Source organism: Charadrius vociferus, unplaced genomic scaffold, assembly GCF_000708025.1.
Source record: "Charadrius vociferus isolate BGI_N301 unplaced genomic scaffold, ASM70802v2 scaffold63, whole genome shotgun sequence".
NCBI classification, from domain to species: domain Eukaryota; kingdom Metazoa; phylum Chordata; class Aves; order Charadriiformes; family Charadriidae; genus Charadrius; species Charadrius vociferus.
The window spans coordinates 202,070-221,114 of NW_009647579.1; the positions used below are offsets into that span (position 1 = coordinate 202,070).

At 35.7% G+C, this 19,045-nt stretch overlaps 1 protein-coding gene across 1 annotated transcript in view; it reads left to right on the plus strand.

Annotated features, from left to right (window-relative positions):
- ERC2 (ELKS/RAB6-interacting/CAST family member 2) overlaps positions 1–19,045 on the plus strand; it is a 366,168-nt gene that overhangs the window by 201,734 nt on the left and 145,389 nt on the right. Inside the window, exons 10-12 of the mRNA XM_009880932.1 lie at positions 650–685; positions 7,462–7,655; positions 14,333–14,344. Of these exons, the coding sequence (XP_009879234.1) occupies positions 650–685; positions 7,462–7,655; positions 14,333–14,344 (242 nt within the window). The remainder of the gene's footprint in view (positions 1–649; positions 686–7,461; positions 7,656–14,332; positions 14,345–19,045) is intronic.

Sequence of the window (19,045 nt, forward strand, 5' to 3'; positions counted from 1 at the left end):
CAGGAATTACCTAATAGGTAGCTAAGTGTTTTATATATATATGTGTGTGTGTATATATATAATCTTATTATCCACTCTAGAATTTCCTCCTTTTGTTGTTTTTCATTATCTTAAATTTACTTGCTTACTGACATATTTGCAGTTGCTAAAGTACTTTTTGCCAAGCTGTACTGTTCGAAAGTCATTCTGCATAGAAAATTCAGTCTTGTGTTAAAGAAAAACAAAGTAATAAATTTAATGATACAATTTAATTAATCTTTTATTATTACCATCTTTGAAGCTTTGGTGATAAATTGCAGCCTCAGCCAAAAGCACTTCTCGTGATTCATTGCTTGAGACCAGCACTTAATGTATCATCAAAAGTGGACACCTTTCTTTATTTCATGGGTTATTTAACTTGAGAAAGGGAAAGTAACACAAACCTTAAATTTCTTACTCCAGCTATTCTTTTTTAGGAGCCAAAGTCAACATTTATGTTTCCTCAGTGCCTCTCACTTTCACCAAGGAATGTTTAGAATCTTAAATTTCTACGTTTTTATGACAAGTTCTTCTGTGCAAATGCATTGGTTTTGTTGAGCTAATGCTGTTTTCCTGGATCTTTCCTTCTTTTCCTGTCTGTGCTTCACTCCCTTCCAACTTTGCAATGTAGCAAGCTGAACAGTTGTTCAATCAGATGTACAATCCAGTAAGTTCTTTTTTAAAATGCCCGCTGTAACATATGAAAGCATGAGGATCCATTCCCTTACTGTGTTGTGCTCTTCCTCCGTGGAGCTTTGCAGAATACTTCTGATGCTCACTATGCTACATTCACTATATCCACATCAATGAACCTTGTGGACTTCAAGGCCGTTTTAAGAATGTGAAATGTATTTAGTAGGTACATACAGTGTTTCTGAGAAAATAAGCATCCTAGCCTTCAGGTCCTCAACTTCTCCATTAGAAAAAGTATGCAGATGATTTTAATTTTTTTTCTTTGCTTTGCTTTTTAATTCCTCCTGCTGCAGTACTTTATTTGATCCTTCAAACTCAAATAACTTCTAATTTATTCAGTTTATCTTAAGTGACCGAGTTGATTATGTGAATATGAGTAATAATATCTAGGAAGTGACTGGTGCTATTGTCAAAATTCCATACGATTAAAATCATATAGTTAAAATAGTTCAGATGGGTTTTACTCAGAAAAGACTCCATCTTTGCATATATATTAAGAATATGGAAACATTGTATGTAGTCTAAGAAAATGCTGACATATAAAATGATGAATGCAAAGGGCAGTGTTTGAAAAAGCCAAACAGTATTACTTCGGCTTGTTTAGCGTTACTATTCTTGCCAATGTCTGCTTTAATTGAGCAATATCTGCCCTTTTGACTTGACTGCGTTCCTTTTTCAATTTGAGGAAGAGCAATAACAAACATTTTCTCTGCAGAGAACAGTTTTCAGTTTTTGGCTGAGATTGTTACATTTAGTGTGCCGTGAGCATCACAGGACAGAAAAAATGATGTAACTGTAATAGTAGTTTACAAGCTATACTTTACATAGTAATCATAGCTGGAACTACCATGTCTTTGGGATAGTATGTATTTAAGAACTGGTTTTGTAGATTAAATAATGCGGTACTATGCATTAAGGAAGATATGGCCTTCACTGAAGTCAATGGGAATTTTGCCATGAATGTCAGTGGAGCAGGATTCCAGCTCTGGAGTCTATTATTGCTAAGTTTTGTAGCTTCTAACCACGTAATGGATATGTCAGGACTTATGTATGGGAAAAGAGAGTCCCGCAGAATGTGCTGTATTTACTTTTAAAGTTGGCTAACTGTTTTTAGAATGCAGTCATAAATTGATTGTAAGTAGCACAAGGCCCGATATTATCACCTTTACCATCCAGCACACTGCTGGTCAAAGAGCTTTTTCCTGTGAATGATAAAACTTTTTTTTCTGTATCATCTTGGATCACCATTGTGGTAGTTATGTTTCTAGTCATATCATTTGCACTCCTACTGTGCATGTCTTTCCAGACTGGAGTCTTTTTTGTGTTAGTTTTTCCCTTTATTATCATAAAGGCTTTCCAGTCATTATTTCAATATTAGTTATTCTGCTTTATGGAATTCGTTTGTTACTTCCCAGTCTATTTGTGTGTGGTATTCCAAAGTCAGTCAGTCCTTTTTTTATTTTATTTTTTCTGCCTTTATGTGCTTAATTTTCAAAAGGAGAGCCTGTTGGCAGTTCCAAAATAATGGATGCAAGATCCTTTTCTTTTGGCACCAGGCAGCAATCGTAGTATATCCACGAGACAGGTTTTCTTAAATAAACTTTTCTTGCTCATCTTCTTTCTTCTCCTACTTACATATATCAGTCTACTTTTAAAAATGTAAGTAGTAATGATCCTCTTCTCCCCCCAAGCCACCTAAGGTCTTGAAATGAAATCATGATTTGATTGCAGTCAATAGCAACATACTAGAATTCCACAAGGCCAAGATTTCACCTTTGTACTTTGAGGTGGCATAATAGCAGTTACCTGAAAGTTACCTGTGATTTTTGTACTGCAAATCCTTATGATACTTTATTTAATAGAATGTTTCCTTGACTTTTTTTTTTGTTTGAGCATTATAACGTTATAAAAACCCATATGACAATTTAATCTTAAAATACTGAAGTTTTAATGCTCTTTTGTTTACATGTGTCAGAGGAATAACAGCCAATCTCGAGTAGACCTCTTTTAGCCCATGCAGTAATATAGCACTTTTTTTTGTGGTGGAATGTGTTTTTTCTACTATGTCACCCAGGTATCAACTCCAAGACTTTCATATATTGCTGAATCTAATGTTTTTAAAATACAGCAATGGATAGAAGTATTTTATTTTTATACACATTTGGGTACCAAAGTGGAGATGATGCAAAAGGGGGGCCAATCTTGCATACTCTAGTAAATGGTTTCACAATGTATTCACCTGTGTGAATAAGACATGAACAGAATTGGGTGCATGTTTTTTTCATGTTTGTTCTGAAAGCTGAACTTTTTGAAATAGTCAATGAATCCTTGTGCAAAATTGTTTATAAGAAGTTACACGATTGTTTTTGTCCTGTAATGAAAATACAATGATGTACTTAGTTTGGAGTTCTGGTGAACCTTTTTCTGAATAGTAAGGACTTAATTTTCAAAATGCTTCATCAGAGCAATGCCAGATTAAAATCTAAAGTACTTGCAGAATCGACTCTAAATTATTTAGAGCAGTCCCTGAAGTTAAATAAAAAACCTTTAAATTTAAGGAGACTACAAAAATATTAATGTGACAGCATTTTTGTTTGTTTGTTTATTATTGAAAGTAATAGAATTTGAAGGATCTTACAAAGTATTTTCTTGCATGTATACTCTGCTGTTCCTTTTGGTTTTGTTTTTGGTTTTTTTTTTTAAGTACTCGGTTGATTTCTGTGTATGTTTGTGTCTGAAGCTTTAAAAATAAAACACTTCATCCATTTCTGTCATGCAGAATAATGCATGCATGATTGTAGCATAAAATTTTACTAGATTAAATAATTCATGTTGCATGTCTGTGCCACACTATTACAGTGTTTCTGTACGAAATTTGTGGTTTACGTGAGGAAATGTTACTTTACTTCTAAATTATTTGTAGTACTTATTAAGCAAATGTCAGAACAGATACATAATTACTGTAAGAATTAGTGAATATGCCATTTTTATTGAATTGTAAAAATGACATACAGCAAAGGCACAAGACTGAGAGACAAAACATCATAAATCAAGTGTGCTAGTTTGAAACTAGCCCAATCTACACACAGAAGTATTATCATTTACAGATACAGATTAAGAGATCAATTACTTTGCTGAAAGGTATGTATGAACCACTCGCTCTTCCCCATAAAAGCCCCATAAAAACAGAAAATGTATTCTCCCCAAGAAAACAGAGAATTTAATGAGAAAAGGAGGACAGAAATGAAAAAAAAAAAGGGGGGGGGGGGTAGAAGAGAGGACAGCAGTAATAGGTAGAGACTTCCTGATTGACGTGATAACCATGCAGCTTCTGGTTAGAAGTGATCCAAGCCTGTCTCCCGCAGCCTGCAAAATAGCCAAAGAAATCTGCCCTGTCCAAGTGCAAGCAGAGTCAATATCAGCTGAGCTGCCTTTCATCTCCTTTCAGCCTACTGTTTGACCTCAGAAGTCAAGTTCCATCTGTCAACAAATCACCCCCGATCTGTATGTAACAATTAAAAAAAAGTACCTAGTTCAAATCCAAACACGGCTTTCAAAACCATAAAATATAATAGGGCTCTTATGAGTAGTTGTATGCCTTGGGCCTGGGAATGTCAGATGGATTGTGTTTTGCTCTCTGGTAGTATCAGCAGCTTTGTTTACAACATGAGGATTCCCTTCAAGGGACTCACTGCAATTTAGACTACCACCTGCAGAAAGCTCTTTTTAAAAAATGTTTTATGTTCTTGCTCTCCCTTTTTAACTAACTTTCCTTTCCTTCTTCTTTAAGGCAATGCCCTTGTAGAAATATGACTCTTGCCAATAGTCCAAAAAATATTCTATAGGAGGTGCTTGTAAAAGTACAGGCAACCAACTTTACTGGTGGTTTGCAATACTGGGATCGTTTGTTTGTTCAATAGATTAGAATAGCCTTATACTTGTCTTTGAACTGAATGCTTATATTGATTTGTATGGGACATATGGATAACTGCGCTGCACCTCAAAACCCTGTATAGGTTGCATACTTGATCATATTGGATTTGATCATATCTTATAGGTTCCGCTTTGTGTTGAGAACCATGGGGAAATACAATGACCAAGTTAGTGCTACGTAGTTTTCCAAAAGCACATCCCACAAATATGGAATGGCATGAGTACCAGAAAGCACAAGAGTTGAAAATACTTTCGAACCTAACATTAATTTCCTTAACATGCTATTGAGCAAGGATTATAGGGCTAAATGGAAGAATAAAATTTATAGCTATTATTTCAGGTGATGTTTTAGTTATAAGCTGTGCAGTAGATAATTTGTTCGGTACATTTCTGAGCTGCTGTGTGACAGGGGTATTCTATGATAGCTGAACATTTGGCACCTTTGCATTGGTGACTCCATCATGTTCTTGCCCAATTATGTATTTTCATCATAGAACGTCCAGCGTAGTGATGAAGAGCAAAAAAAGGACAGGCTTCTCTATTTCTTCTGCATTGCTGCTTGTCCTGGGTTAAAACTAGGAGTGAAAAAAAGTTTGGGCTGAAGCTGAGAGTTCCTGTATGCTAAAGTGAAGAAAAAAATGGTTAGAAGCAGGGAGATGGGTGTTTTGCCTGTTTATGAAATTATGGAAGCAAGGCTGGTAAATAAGTGAATTGTACACTAAAATGAACAGAAGGGAAAGAAAGGTGATGGGGGAATATGAAAGAGTGATGGCCTCTAGAAGGGAAATGTGAAGTTCTGGATTTATCCTCAGGAGAGGAGGAGAAATCTGAAGAGCAATAGGGAACACCACACTCCTTGCAAGGTTTTCTTAGTATCTTAGAGATTGGACTTGGGTTGTATTTTTTCTTTCTTTTTTTCCTAGAGTGAATTTACCTTTACGTATGGAAATATATTTATTCTTTGCAAAAGAACACTTAGTGTTCATTTTGGAAAGATAAAACATTGTCTAATTTCTTAATAGAGTTGATGGAAAATTGGTTTGCAGCTGGAAGTTGATACACAGTCTCTCACATAATTAGCCCTGAGTCTGAGTATTGCATTTACTTAAAAAAAATTACAAAGCTTGCTGAAAGTAGATTTCTTGACACAGTTAACACTAAGCATAAAATAAATAAGTTTATTATTAAAGCAGGAAGATTTGTGAGGATGAAGAGGAATGTGTTGCTAGCTTTTCACCCAAACATTACAATCAAGATACTCATGTGATGTTACCTTGAAACAAGGTGTTAGTAAAGTCATGTATCTGCATAGAATTCAGGGCTGGAGCATGTATTATTATCCCAAATAGAGTATTTGAAGAGCAAGGCCAGTAAGTTCAGTAGACTTCTCACGTCATTCCCTTGGCTTATTTTGGTAACCAACTATTTCTTCTGAATAAAAATCTCACAGTGGGATATATAATAATTAAAATCTACTATCCTTTTTGTTATTATCCTCATGCTTAAATGATATGTTACATGCAAACTCCCTAAGTTTCTTCTGTAGTAATTTCAATTTTTTAATTGTTGTATTTATACTAAACCCAGACCTGTTCTTTATTTATACAGAAAATTTTAACCATTGCAAAGAGTATGAACCTTCTAGTATCTGTAGTTTATGAATTCTTTCCAAAACGCGCATGTTTCATTTTGATCTGCATTTCCTTCTTTGCTTGCTTGCATTGTCTGTTCCCTGAAATTAAGAAGATAAATAAGTCCACGTCTTCTCTGCGTAATAAGATAGTTGGAGGACCTTCAGTTCTAAATATCCTGAATTTTTGTGAAATTCCTGTATGTCGAGAGAATGTTATCTGAATTTTCTATGTTTAATGTGCACTGCCTTAAACTACTTGTTTTTTCCTTGCCTGCTCTTTCAAGATGCCAATTAGGAATAATGGGAAGCAAGGGGTAGGCTAAGCATTGCAGTGCATTGTTGTTTCCATCTGTCTGTGATTATTCCAGCCAACAGTTTAAAGCACTTGATGCCAGATCATGCTCCCATTGAAGTTAATTGGTTTTGTGCCATTAGGTTTGATGGGAGTAAGAGTGGGCTCTGTACTGTTGTTGTATTCATTGCGTTCTTTCTTGTCTGTGAAACTGCCACCCATCCATGCATGTGTTTGCCAGGTTTGTGCCGTTTTCACCAATGGGCTTGTTCTTCTGATGTTTCAGGTTAAGTATTAATGATAAGAGAAAAAGGATTATTGGGTAAAATGTCTGCTGCAGGCAACTTTTTAGTTTATCCGTTTGTCTTTTAAAAACAGCACTGCATAAAAACAATTTCTGCCTTTTAAATTCTTTGTATCGAACTGCATTTGAAACATGTGGTGATACAGATTACAATATGTATATACGTATCTATGTGTGTGTATATATACATGGATGAAGTGTTTGTGTATATATGTGGGGAAAGAGAGAGAATATGCTTTATTAAGAAATTGTCCATATATTTGAAACACTTTAAAAGCTTAATGTGAACTAAATGAAGTACAAGGTGCTTTTTTTAATTTAAAAAACACCCTGAAAATACGGTCGCTTTAATATGTAAAAAACCATAATAAATCCCCTTCCTCTTCAGGGCGAGAGCATTTGACTATAATTTTAGGCTATGAACATATTTTCATTCCCTTTTATAATCTGTAGAAAATATTGTCATCAGACAGAAATACCCATAATCCTTTTTAATGAAAATTTGAACTCCAAGACTGAAGAATTAAAGCTCTTAAAGCTATATAAATTATTGTCATCGTTATTTTTTTTTAAATATTGATTCTGAAGGCTCATGAGGCTGAAGAGGAGGCACGGATGAATCCAGAATTTGCAGACAGAATGAAACAGCTTGACAAAGAGGCATCGTACTATAGAGAAGAATGTGGCAAAGCTCAGGCTGAGGTTGACAGACTTCTAGAAATACTCAAGGAGGTTGAGAATGAGAAGAATGACAAAGATAAGAAAATTGCTGAGTTAGAAAGGTAATTCTTGTATTATTTATCTGGCATTTTTATTTACTTGATCTTCATTGCAGAGCAGAGGAGTTAAGAGTAGAATACGCTTTTTAACAGAATATTTGTTATGTCTTGTAAAACTGAATCAGAAATGCAAAGAAAAAAAGGCTACCCAAGAGCTGCATTTCCTGTCTGCTGAAGGGAACGATTTAAGGATTTTAGTAGTCTCCATGAAAGGAACACATATAGGAAAAGCCATAGGCAATTTACAGTGACAACAATGCTCCCAGAAAACCTCATTGGGGAACAACCCCACATTTTAGTAACTGATAAATCAAAACTGTCCTCACATGTGCTTCTCCAGTGTGAACAGCATCGCTAGCTCTCAGAGGTCCTGAAAAGTATTGGTAAGTATTTCTAACCAGTCTCGTGACTAATAATAGTTGTAACTATTTCTAAGTGGTTTTGTAGTCTCTGTCCGCTTCAAATGACTATTATCTGATGTTGACCACGCAGTTTTTGTCTTATTTCTGGGAAGGCTGTACAGTCTCCTTAATGGAGACAGGAGGGGTTTGGGATCCACTTGTCTCATGCCATTTGTGATGAAATGATTCTTGGATCCTTGTCCCATACAGTATGCTGCAATTTATTTGATTAATAAGCAATTTAATGGATCTATTTCTTTGTTTCCTTCCTGTACTTAGCACCTCTAAGGTAAATGAAAGAAGGAATTTTATGTTTTCAAATATTTTATGTAATTGTTTTCTAGTAATCAAGTCAGAAGAAAAGCACTTCATGGTTCCAAAAGAGAGGTTTAAGGGGTCTCATTGTTGTGGTTATTGCTGTAGTTTCAGTGAAGACATAGCACTTTTCTGTCCCATCAGGGAAAATTACTGTGAAAGAGGGGCAGATCTGCTGGAAATGTTGGTTACCTTAGGGGGAGAAAAACGGCCAGCTTGGAAAGGAAGATGTGTAGAGCATCTGTTACTGATGATGACTTATCAACCCTCACAGTTGTCTGTTGCCAAAACTTATCTTTCTCTGCATGCATCTAGCAAGGGTTTAATAATGATAATGATGAATGGTATATAGTTATCAAAGTGTCTTGAGAACCAAGACCTCAAATTCTAAGTGAAAAAAGATTTGTACTGGAAATAGAACTGTTTACAGGAGGACACTTTTGATTAGCAGTTGCCTCTTTCATGACTTCAGAGGTTTAGAATACTCTAGCGTTTGCATCGATTTTAATGTGTAAAGTAGATACCAGAGGAAGTTAGTAATGAAGAGTGGTCACTTTATGCACCGTGACTGTGAGTTCTGCCTAAACTCTCCTGAAATCCTAAAGCAGCATATTGGAAAAAGATAACACGATTAGTGAATTTGTGTGGTCAAGCAAGTGCTGCCTATTCCACCCATTGGTGCATGTGCTGTAGGGGCAATTACAGACCTGGGCTTGTAATATAGTGACTCCAGGTGTGACCGAGCTGGCGGAAACCGACTGTATAGTTTTTACAGAAACAGTAACTGATATCATCACTGGCCTATAAAACCTACAGAATTACTGTGTGACACTAGATGCAATAATAGGCATGCTAAATTTTTGCTTAAGAGATTTAGTAAGTAGCAATCACTGCCTTGAATGTTTGAATATTAAAATGGCAATTGAGACTAAAAGATGAACATGATGAGGTAATGAAGCTTGTGATTTAAAATTATTAGTAAATGTTAATTTGATTTAAATATTTTATATAAAAAAGAGATAAAGAATCCATTTAGATCAGTAGCTTTATTTGAATAAAATTGAGAATTATTGATTACAAAGAAACAAGGACCTAAGGGGTGCAGAGCTCTTACTACAGCCTCATCAGCATACAACCTCTTGTTGTCTGAGAAACCTTATAATGAATTATGTACTGGGCAGAATTTTCTATTTTTGTATTAATTTTCTTTTGAAAATTCAGTGCACTTTTATCAGTGAAATTTTTGGGACACCAATTTCCAGTCTGTTATTGTTGATGTGGGTGTTGATACTGAGCTTTTCAGAAAATAATTTGTTACCACAGAGTAAGCGTAGACTTTTTGTACAGGATATTCTGTATTTTGAATAGGATGTAGTAGTTAAGCTTTGCTATTAACCTTTAAGTGCTTCTGTAATGCTTACAATAAGATATCTGTGGCATTACCAGCTAAGGATAGTTGTATGTTGCAATTTTGGGGCATCATCGTGCTCTAAGATTTGTGAACTCTATTAACTTTAATGAAGTTTCTCTCTTGATGTACAACTTTTAAGATTAATTCCAAAATCCTATATGCACAGTATATATAAGTTAATTATTGTAAGCTAGAATTCACATTAAAATCATCTATTATTGATTTCACCAACAGAAGTTACTGCCTTTACCTGGTAATGGAGTCTTAAAGTTACTTTCCACCATGCATAAGCACAGGCTCAGATTCATTGATTGGTGCAATGAGGCCAGCAATCTGCCAGCAATATAAAGGTGTAATAGGGAACTATTTTTAAAGAGTGGCTATATCTAACCATGCTCACCTTAGGCTTCTCTAAAATTTAATTTATTTTCTCTCCCTCTTCCTTATTTTCTAAAAATATTGGCCTAAAGATCTAAATCTGTATATAACTGTGCCACCTGTTGGTGTCCCTAGAGAGGGAACTTTGATGTTGAAATTCCCCTTTCCTAGGGGGTTAGGTGGAGTGTAAATTGCTGTAACATTTTATGAAGTGCTACTAGTTTTTCTGCTTGTAATGACTACTTGATTGGCTCATTATTGAAGGGAAGAGGTGGAGCCAAAGCTCAGTTTACCCACTTTATGGGAATAAAGCATTGTGAAAATGACTACAACTTTAACAGAAGCATATTTGAAAATGTTCTTTCCTTTTTATCCCGCTGTTTTGTAATTCATGTAATGTGGTCTAGGTTACTATTTTCTGTCCTTACTTTTTCTCCTTCTTTTTTTCTTGATCAGAAACCATATATCTTCAACATCTCCCCTAACTTCAGATACAAGGGCTTCTCTGTTTTGGGGTTGGTTTTTTTTTTTAGGAAAATTAATGCTCTTTTGAAATGTATTTACTTGCTGGGATCCATGTTCACTGCTATGCCAACACCTTACATTGCAAGATAATTGCAACAACATAAATTCTCAAAATTTATAGACATAAATTTCTGAGAGAGTTATAATCTAGAGTATTGCAGGCTGTGGTATCTTCACAGTATTTATTATATTCATATATACATTCATCAGCATAATGAGGTGTACTTGTATAAATCATTTAAAAATTCAAATAAGAATTAAAACAAGATGATGAATACTAATGTTCTATGATTTGTCATGAAGTGTTGACACAGAAAGTGTCAAATACTCAAGGGTAGAAATATCTGCTTCAAGGTATAGGCAGTTAAATTTATAAATGTATGCTATTTCGCAGATGAATGTTATTAATAATCCTGAAGATTTCATATTAATGGTAATTCTTTGGGCTTCATTTTCTTGCTTCAGAAACTATCACACTTCTGAGTTGCATCACTTAAGATTCATGATTCATACTGTTCCTCATACATACAGACATGTTGGTCTGTTTCTTAAATTACTCCACACATATTAATTTTGTAATTTATAACTTCTTATTGCTACAAAGGAGAACCAATTCCTCCTCCTATACTAAAGCTGTTTGGTAATTTTTATTATGGTTTTCATGATTTATCTGTTTATAATGAGAACAAGTTAAAATTAAATGCAATATATTCCAGCATAACATACCTTTGGTAAACTTAGATTGATGGTTTTCTTTGGCCTTCTTGATGAAGGAAATGTGGTGTGGATTTTTTGTTTGGTTTGTTTTTTTTTTTGATACTGCAACTGAAACTGGGTAAGATAGTGATCAGCTTAAATTTTCATGTGAAGGGCCTTAGCCAAAGGGAGGTAACTGTGGCTGAAAAAGAACTGTCAGGATGGAAGGAGTATATTGTTTATTGCTTTTATTAATGGTGTTAGAATGAAAGGTATATTTATGAAATATGCTAGGGACTTTGAATCATGAAATTAAGTGAAATACAGTAGTTCAAAATACATGATTGTAAAGTTAGGACCAATAAGACTGCCTGCTGTAAGCTAAGGACAATCCTTGATACGGTTTAGGAAGAGAAAGATTGGGTGAATTTGCTTATGGGAGTGTCATTATGAGCCATCTAAATAATGAGGTATGAATCCTGATGTGTCAGAATAAACGTTTGCCGTAAGGGCAGGAGGGTATTCATGTCATCAAGCACTAGCAAGACTCCATGTGGAACGCTGCTGCATACTTCTCATCAGTCATATTCGAGAAGGTTGAATTAAAACTGGAAGCAGGTGCAGAGAGGGCTGGTGGGATAATTAAGGGCGCGGAGTGCTCATGTCACAGGAGGAGTCTAAACAACAGTGGTTTGTTTCTCTGGCAAAAGGCTCTGTAGGGATGCTTGTTCTCTATAAATATGTGAAGGGGTAAGCGCTGTGGTGAAAGAAGTGTGATTTAAGTAAAAGAGTGTTGACACATAATACAGTGGATATAAATTATCCATTAATACATTTAGGCTGAAAAGAGAAAGAAAGGAAGAAAAAGTTTTCTAATTCTCAGAAGAATGAAGGCTCTGGAACAGCTTTTTAAAAGAAACAAAGGGAATGAGAAACCTAACTGCTTTTAAGATGCAGCTTGATAAATTTGTGAACCTGATTATGACGTGTGGCTGCCTGCAATTGCGTGCACAATTTCAGTCTTCAGAACCAGAATATTCCTCACAGTCTTGTGCTCTTACAAGAATAGCATGCTGCTAGCAACCTGTGTGCACAGCATTTCTGTCTTAATTTTACCTTACTTAACATTCCGTAAATATCCATGCAAACGCATTGCTTGTATTGAGTGGCTTCTTAGGGATGAGAACTGTAACTAAGTGCGCTCAGAATGCAAGAAATGCAGGTGTCCTATTGCCTGCTCTGTGCCCTTTGGATTGAATCGGAACGACTGGGAGAAAAAAGGACACTGTACAGGCGTGTGTGAAACTGAGGATGAAAAAGGAGCCGTGAGGCTGCCCTTGCCCACGGGTCCTGACATTGAACACAGCATCCCGGCTGTTGTCTGGAACCTCATTTAATAGGAAGACAAGTTCCTGGCAGGAAAATGGTGCATTCTGAGGAAAAGAACTAGATTAAGAATTGCTTTCTCAGGCAGGGCCATGTTTAAAAATCCATTGTTGTCAATTGCTTTGAGTGCCCATACCGGAGAGACCAGACTGCCTGTCAGGCTGCAAAACGCAATTCAAGACACAGTGGTCTCTTAACTTTACTCATCCCCAGGGACACAGAAGGAGTTTGTGCAAAGGCTGATAAGAGATAGAGCAGGACTAGCATGTTACCTCACCTCCTGTAAGAGAACAGGCTATGAACTAAAATATTGTAATCCTAATCAGATTGCTGCTGGTTTAAGAGTGAAATGCTGTAGCTTGATGATGAAGTGATGAGAACACAGTATAGAATGCAAAATCTTGAATCTCCTTTTCTCCAGTGCTACGTTAGATGGTCAGTCATTTGCTTGATTGAGTCTAGCTTGTCAGCAAAGCTTGCAACAATATAGAAGTTCATTTACAAATACTATATATCTGTCAGACAAAAGCAGTTTGCTTTTAAACAAGCAGACTGGGTTTTTTGTTACCCATTTTGCAGTTCTAAGGTTTGGGTAATAAAGCTATAGATATACATTTAAGCTCTTGGGGTGTTCAACCTACAATTAATTCATTCTGAACCGATTTCGATTTGAATTCTGATGAAAATAAGTCCACACAGCACTGACAATTCATTGCATAAATGACAAAATATCAGCATACAGAATAATTGTGTTGAAAAAAAAAAAAAAGTATTTTTGTGCCTTTTAGAAATTTTCCCTTTCGTAAGTGAATGAAAAGCTGTGCACCAGTGGCAGCTTTAATGATTTGTCTAGCTGGGTGTCAGCCAGGGATTTTTTTGTCTTGCTTAATTGAAAGGGCATGTTAGGTATTTTTTAAAAAATAAGTTATCAAGCATCGGCATATTTTCAGTCATGAAGTGTTAACCTTATTCTTCAGACTGAAGAAAAAAATTGCTCTCAGCTTTGGAAGGGGCTGTATTTCCTGGAGGGGGCAAATCTCTGTTTTTGATTAATAGGTACAGTGCTTTGTGAACTTCTAAATGATATCTTTGAACAAGCTGCCACATTGTTTAGCTGTTTTGGCTTTCATGGGAAGACTTGAACATGGGTCATCAAGCCTATGTTGGTTCAAAGAAAGACTTCGTGGTATATGATGAGACATTTGTGTGGCAGTGAACACTACCAATATCCACCTAATTTATTTGTTCCACTCACTGTGTATATACATTTGGATGGCTATAAATATGGATGGTTCTTCAAGGTCCAGAAATGACAAGGTGCCATTTTACTTTAAAATTTCTGTTTTATTCAGTGCACAGCAAGGATATACTGCTACAGAAATTTTATTTTATTTCTCGCTTTCCCTTGCCTTTCCTTTTCTTTTTTTTTTTTTAATAAAATCTGCTGATATAACATTTGCTTGTTATATTTTTGAAGAACTAATGTGTTCCTCCCTTTATTCTCTTTTGCTGTCTTCCTCCCTATTTGTTTTTCTCCAAACTGCTGCTTTCATCCCTACTCCAACCAGCTTGACTTCCAGGTCAGTATCTTCTGCTCTCCTATTTAATTGCTCTTTCTGCAATGAAGGCTTTCGTTGATGCTTCATTTATTTGGCCATTTTGATTTCGTAGTAATAACTTCTGTTTGTCTCTTTTTGGGTTTTGTTTTTATTCTGCTTGTCCCCATTGTGAAGTTTTTGGTCGTTCCATTTCTAGATCAGAAACTTTACAGTAAATAAATGTTTTTGTCAAAAATCAGTAAGAAAAAAATGTTTATTAACAACATATTCAATTCATATGTTGTTTTGTGTGAAGATTTTTTTCTTCTTTCAGTTTTACTTTTATTATCTTTGTATAGGGATTTCAACATTGGGATCAACTTTTTGGTGGACAACCCAACCCAGTAGGTGATGGATTGAACAATAACAATAGTATAGAGAGAGATTTATTCTTAAGATCAGTGACTTATTCTTAATACTTGACCATCACCACTTTTACTGTTATTGCAGACATAATAGGATGTATTGCAGTGGTTCAGCTTCTGGTTCAGAAGCTTTTAGCTCTTTCTGCTGGACAGATTCTGGACCAGAACATAACTGCAAGGGAGGTGTATGTATGTGTATGCTTTATATGCTGTGTTTGTATGTAGTATTATCTAGTCAGATTCATGTTTTTCTTTCTTCCAGGTTTTAGATTAGTTTAGCTAGGGTTTGTACTTGTGCACCGTTTTTCAGTAATCTTATCATCTTATTAAGTATTATGTCTTTTGGTGCTTGTTGGAAGTAAAAATTGATTGTCAGCATTTTTTTTTTCCTCTTAGTAGGCCTCAATGTTAATTTTTCTTCCCCAATGCTTATGAATGGCTGTAAAGTGTAAATTAGTGAAGTGTTAAAACATCGAGAAACTAATAACTTTATATGGTTTGGACTACAGGGTCATCTCTTGCTTTCTTTCCCCATTTGTTTCAGAGTCGCTATTTTTTTCTCTTTTTCCTGTGACAGGTCTTTAAGGCAGTTCTGTACTCTTAAGCTCGTCCCTTATTTTTCATTTTTTGGAATTGGTGATTGAAACTTGCACAAAATTTTGTTTGCTGTACTGAACGAGCTTTGCTTTAGGCAGGAACTGAGCTGGTTTTCAATGAGTATCAAGGTAGAAAGTGTTGACGTCTTCATAGATCGGTCGGACTGGAGTATAAAGGAGGGTGTATACTGCAAAGACGGTCCAGGTGGATTTCACCTACCAAAGTTCTGCATTTGCAGATGTGGTTCCAGGTATCAGGTTGCCATGAAGTACATTTGACTAGAATCATGGCAAATGTCCAATCTGCCTGTATAGTACGTTCAGAGCTGAAGTTTTCAGAATTTTTATGTCAATGTATACTTTTTGCACAGCATTGTTCACATTTCACAGTTCAGATGTATCAGAGAAGTTTCAGACGTAGATGCCTTCAAACTGTATGGCAAAAGATGGGTCATTATGAAAAGATTGACAAGACAAGGGTTTTTTTTTTCCTGATGTGCTTTAATGCACATTGCGATCGCAAGTTACTTTCCAGCTGGAAAATTTTGTTTCTGAAATTAGAGGCTTATTGATTGCAGTAATGAATGAGAGAAACGCTTTCTTTTTATTGTCTACTACAAGCACATTGTAATGTGCTTGATTGGATAGTTATTACACCTGAATTATAAAAAGAAATACTTAATTTATTTTCAGAATCTTTCTTTCTTCCAGAAATTAATTAAATGAGTTTACTCTGGAGTTGTCTATGATGAAGTTATTGTCTGAATGGATCATTCTGGCATTTCTATCAGAACATACTCAACATTGATTGAAAATCTCTCTAGCCAGAGAGAGCTTAAAAAAGGTTTTATGCCATGCGATTGTCATTATGGTTGATTTCACTGGAATTCAATGATTGGTATGCAGAAACATTTGTTCAGCAGTTGGAGGTGCAATTTCTGTTATGTTTTATTGACCTAAAAAACCAGCTGACCTTGCTGAAGCAAACTGTCCTCATAACCCTGCCAACTTTCATCCCTAGAGTCCTAAATAAGTTGTAGCGTATGATTAGAGTTTATTGTGGGATTTCAATGAAGTGTTAAGTTTTCGCAGCTTGAATCATCATTAAGGTCAAAACTTAATTTAAGAAACAGATCTATTAATTTCTTTAATTTCTGCTAATCAATATGTTCTTAGCTGTCATTTTATTCATCTCTATTTATATGAGGTTAGAATGATTAGAAAAATGGTGGATCTGTTTTATACCATGGTGGGCTATTAATACTGATGGCAATCAAGAAAATGCATTGGCATAACCCCTTCCCTATACAATACCCTCTACCTATACAATATAAAAATGTTCTGAGCACAAGAATCAGTACAGTAATTTTTTTTTTTTTTTTCATTTAAGTTACAGCAGCTTATATACTTCCCAAACTTTTCTGGCTGCAGATAAAGAGAACATGGATATTTTTCCCATGTATAACATACTGACCAGTGCTGGAAATTTTCCCACCAGCCTCCGGTGTTGGCCTTCCTAATTGTTTCCGTGGGAGGCTCAATCAGATGTGTAAGGCAAGGTTTAACAGAGTTTTAAATTTAACTTATGAGCCTTCCACAGTTTTGTCAAATGTCAGTTTGATGGTTCCAAGGGCAGAGTGATATGTTGTTCAAAGATAATTTCCCTGGAGAAATTGAGATAGTGTACTAATGAAAACTGAGAGAATCCGTGATATACATTACTCTTCTGAGGGACTGGTTATTCTGAGTGAGAAACATAGTTGTCACATTGGATAACGGGCAGATTGTTGTCATGTCTTTCTGTTTTAGTTCGTTTGCTACATATACAGAACCAACATTTTAACAACGTGAACATTTTAACATTTAAACATTTTGAGAGAGATGAAGATTTAAGATGGGATTAGAGTTTTCTGATTACATGTGGGGTTTTGAATTTGTGTGCATTTACATTTCATTATACTTAAGAAATAGTATAGTAGAAAGTTTATTTCCTTGGAATTCTGCTTAATTAAAAAAAAGGAAAATAATATATTACAAAATAAGCAGAACTCATCGTGGTAAACAGTAAAAAGATACAAATAAAGCATTGTTGTTCATTTGTATCCCACTCACTCCTGAACCTGTCTGCTCAGTTCTTTTTGACCTTTCAGTTTGCTTAAAGACATGCAGAGGTTAAAATAATTTCTGAGACAACTAGAAATTGATTCTTTAAATAAAGAAGGAGATTTTGCAATTTCTCAGTCGTGCTTTTTTTTTGGTTTTGATTTGGAGTAGAAATACTCTGTGGAAGTAAATGGATATGCAGCACAAACTGGATATGAGGAGAAAAGAGCTCTACATCTCTGAAGGAAAAATATCCACTATGGATTGGGTTGAACCTGACTTCTGCGTTGGGGAAGAGAAGAACAGAAGGAACTGCTACTTTTTTCATTTCACGGTTCCTAATTCCAAGACAAAGCAATATTTCTTATGGTTCTCTAGACCTGCTGCTTCCACTAGTTTTCTCCAGGGGGAAGATCCACAGAGCATATTTCTTTGTCTCTTGAATGTGTGAATGAAGTAGCCATACAGCACTCTTCTGGGGAGCTTGGTAACTGCCTGGGTGCAACGCTGTCAGGATTCCTTGTGTACAGTGGAGGGGGGTGTGTGTGAAGAATCATTGTGAGATAGCACAGCTTACCCTCAAAAAGCTGTGACTGAAAAGAGACAGGGGAGCTAAATTTAGGAATTGGACTGTTTGTGGAACCACTTCTTCCACTCATATTTTTTGCTTCCATCATGCAGGAGCAACATGACTGGACAATGTGATTGCGACTGGATTGAAATGCTCTGATCTGAATTTATAATAAGGGGAAGTTAGTATGTCAAAACAAAAAATTGTACAAAGTGTACCTGATTTATTTGGAGGTCTGAACAGGTTACTGCAAGAGCATGGAAAGTTTGATTTATGCGTTGAATGCTAATGGCTGGATTTATCCTGAGAACTGCTAGATTGAGCCGGGAGTTGCAGTTGAAAGATTTGATTCAGAAAGAAATTGCAATGAAACATGAAGTGCAGCAAAGGCGGTTTTTCGTGATGGCTGTCAGGCTGAGCTGGGCATGCTGTGGAGCAGTTGGATGCAGATAATAACAGGACAGACTTGAGAGTCGATGGGGATTTTTTGTTGGGTTTTTTTTTGTTTGTTTGTTAGGGTTTGTTTGTTTGTTTGTATGTTTTTGGAAGAAAAAAGCTTACCTGGACAACAGCTAGAAAAGACCTGATGAAGCAGGAGCAGGACTGCAACTCCTTAGTTGCAAATACCAGGCAACAAACTATTTCCAGTTACTGTTATCGCTAATGGTATCAATTAATAAAATAGCTGAGCAAGCAATTGCCGTATTAAATCAGATCAAATATCCTTCTCATCTAGTGTCCTGTCATCAGCAGTATTTTTTTTTTTTTTTAAAGAAGAACATCAGAAGAAAATGCAGAACAATCCTTGGTGTACGAGAGATGTGTGACAGATGAGTCTTCTGGTACGGATTTCACACATGTTCATTTAAACTGTCATCCAGTAAGAATGTGCTGAGAAAGACGGTAGTGCAATGCACTGTATTGGAGTTTCAGTGGTTGCAGGCAGATATGTGTTGAAACAAAGTGATATGAACCATAGTTTGGAACAAAATTTTACTAGGTCTTTTTCATTCATGCATTATCCTCATGTGGATATTTCTAGCATCTC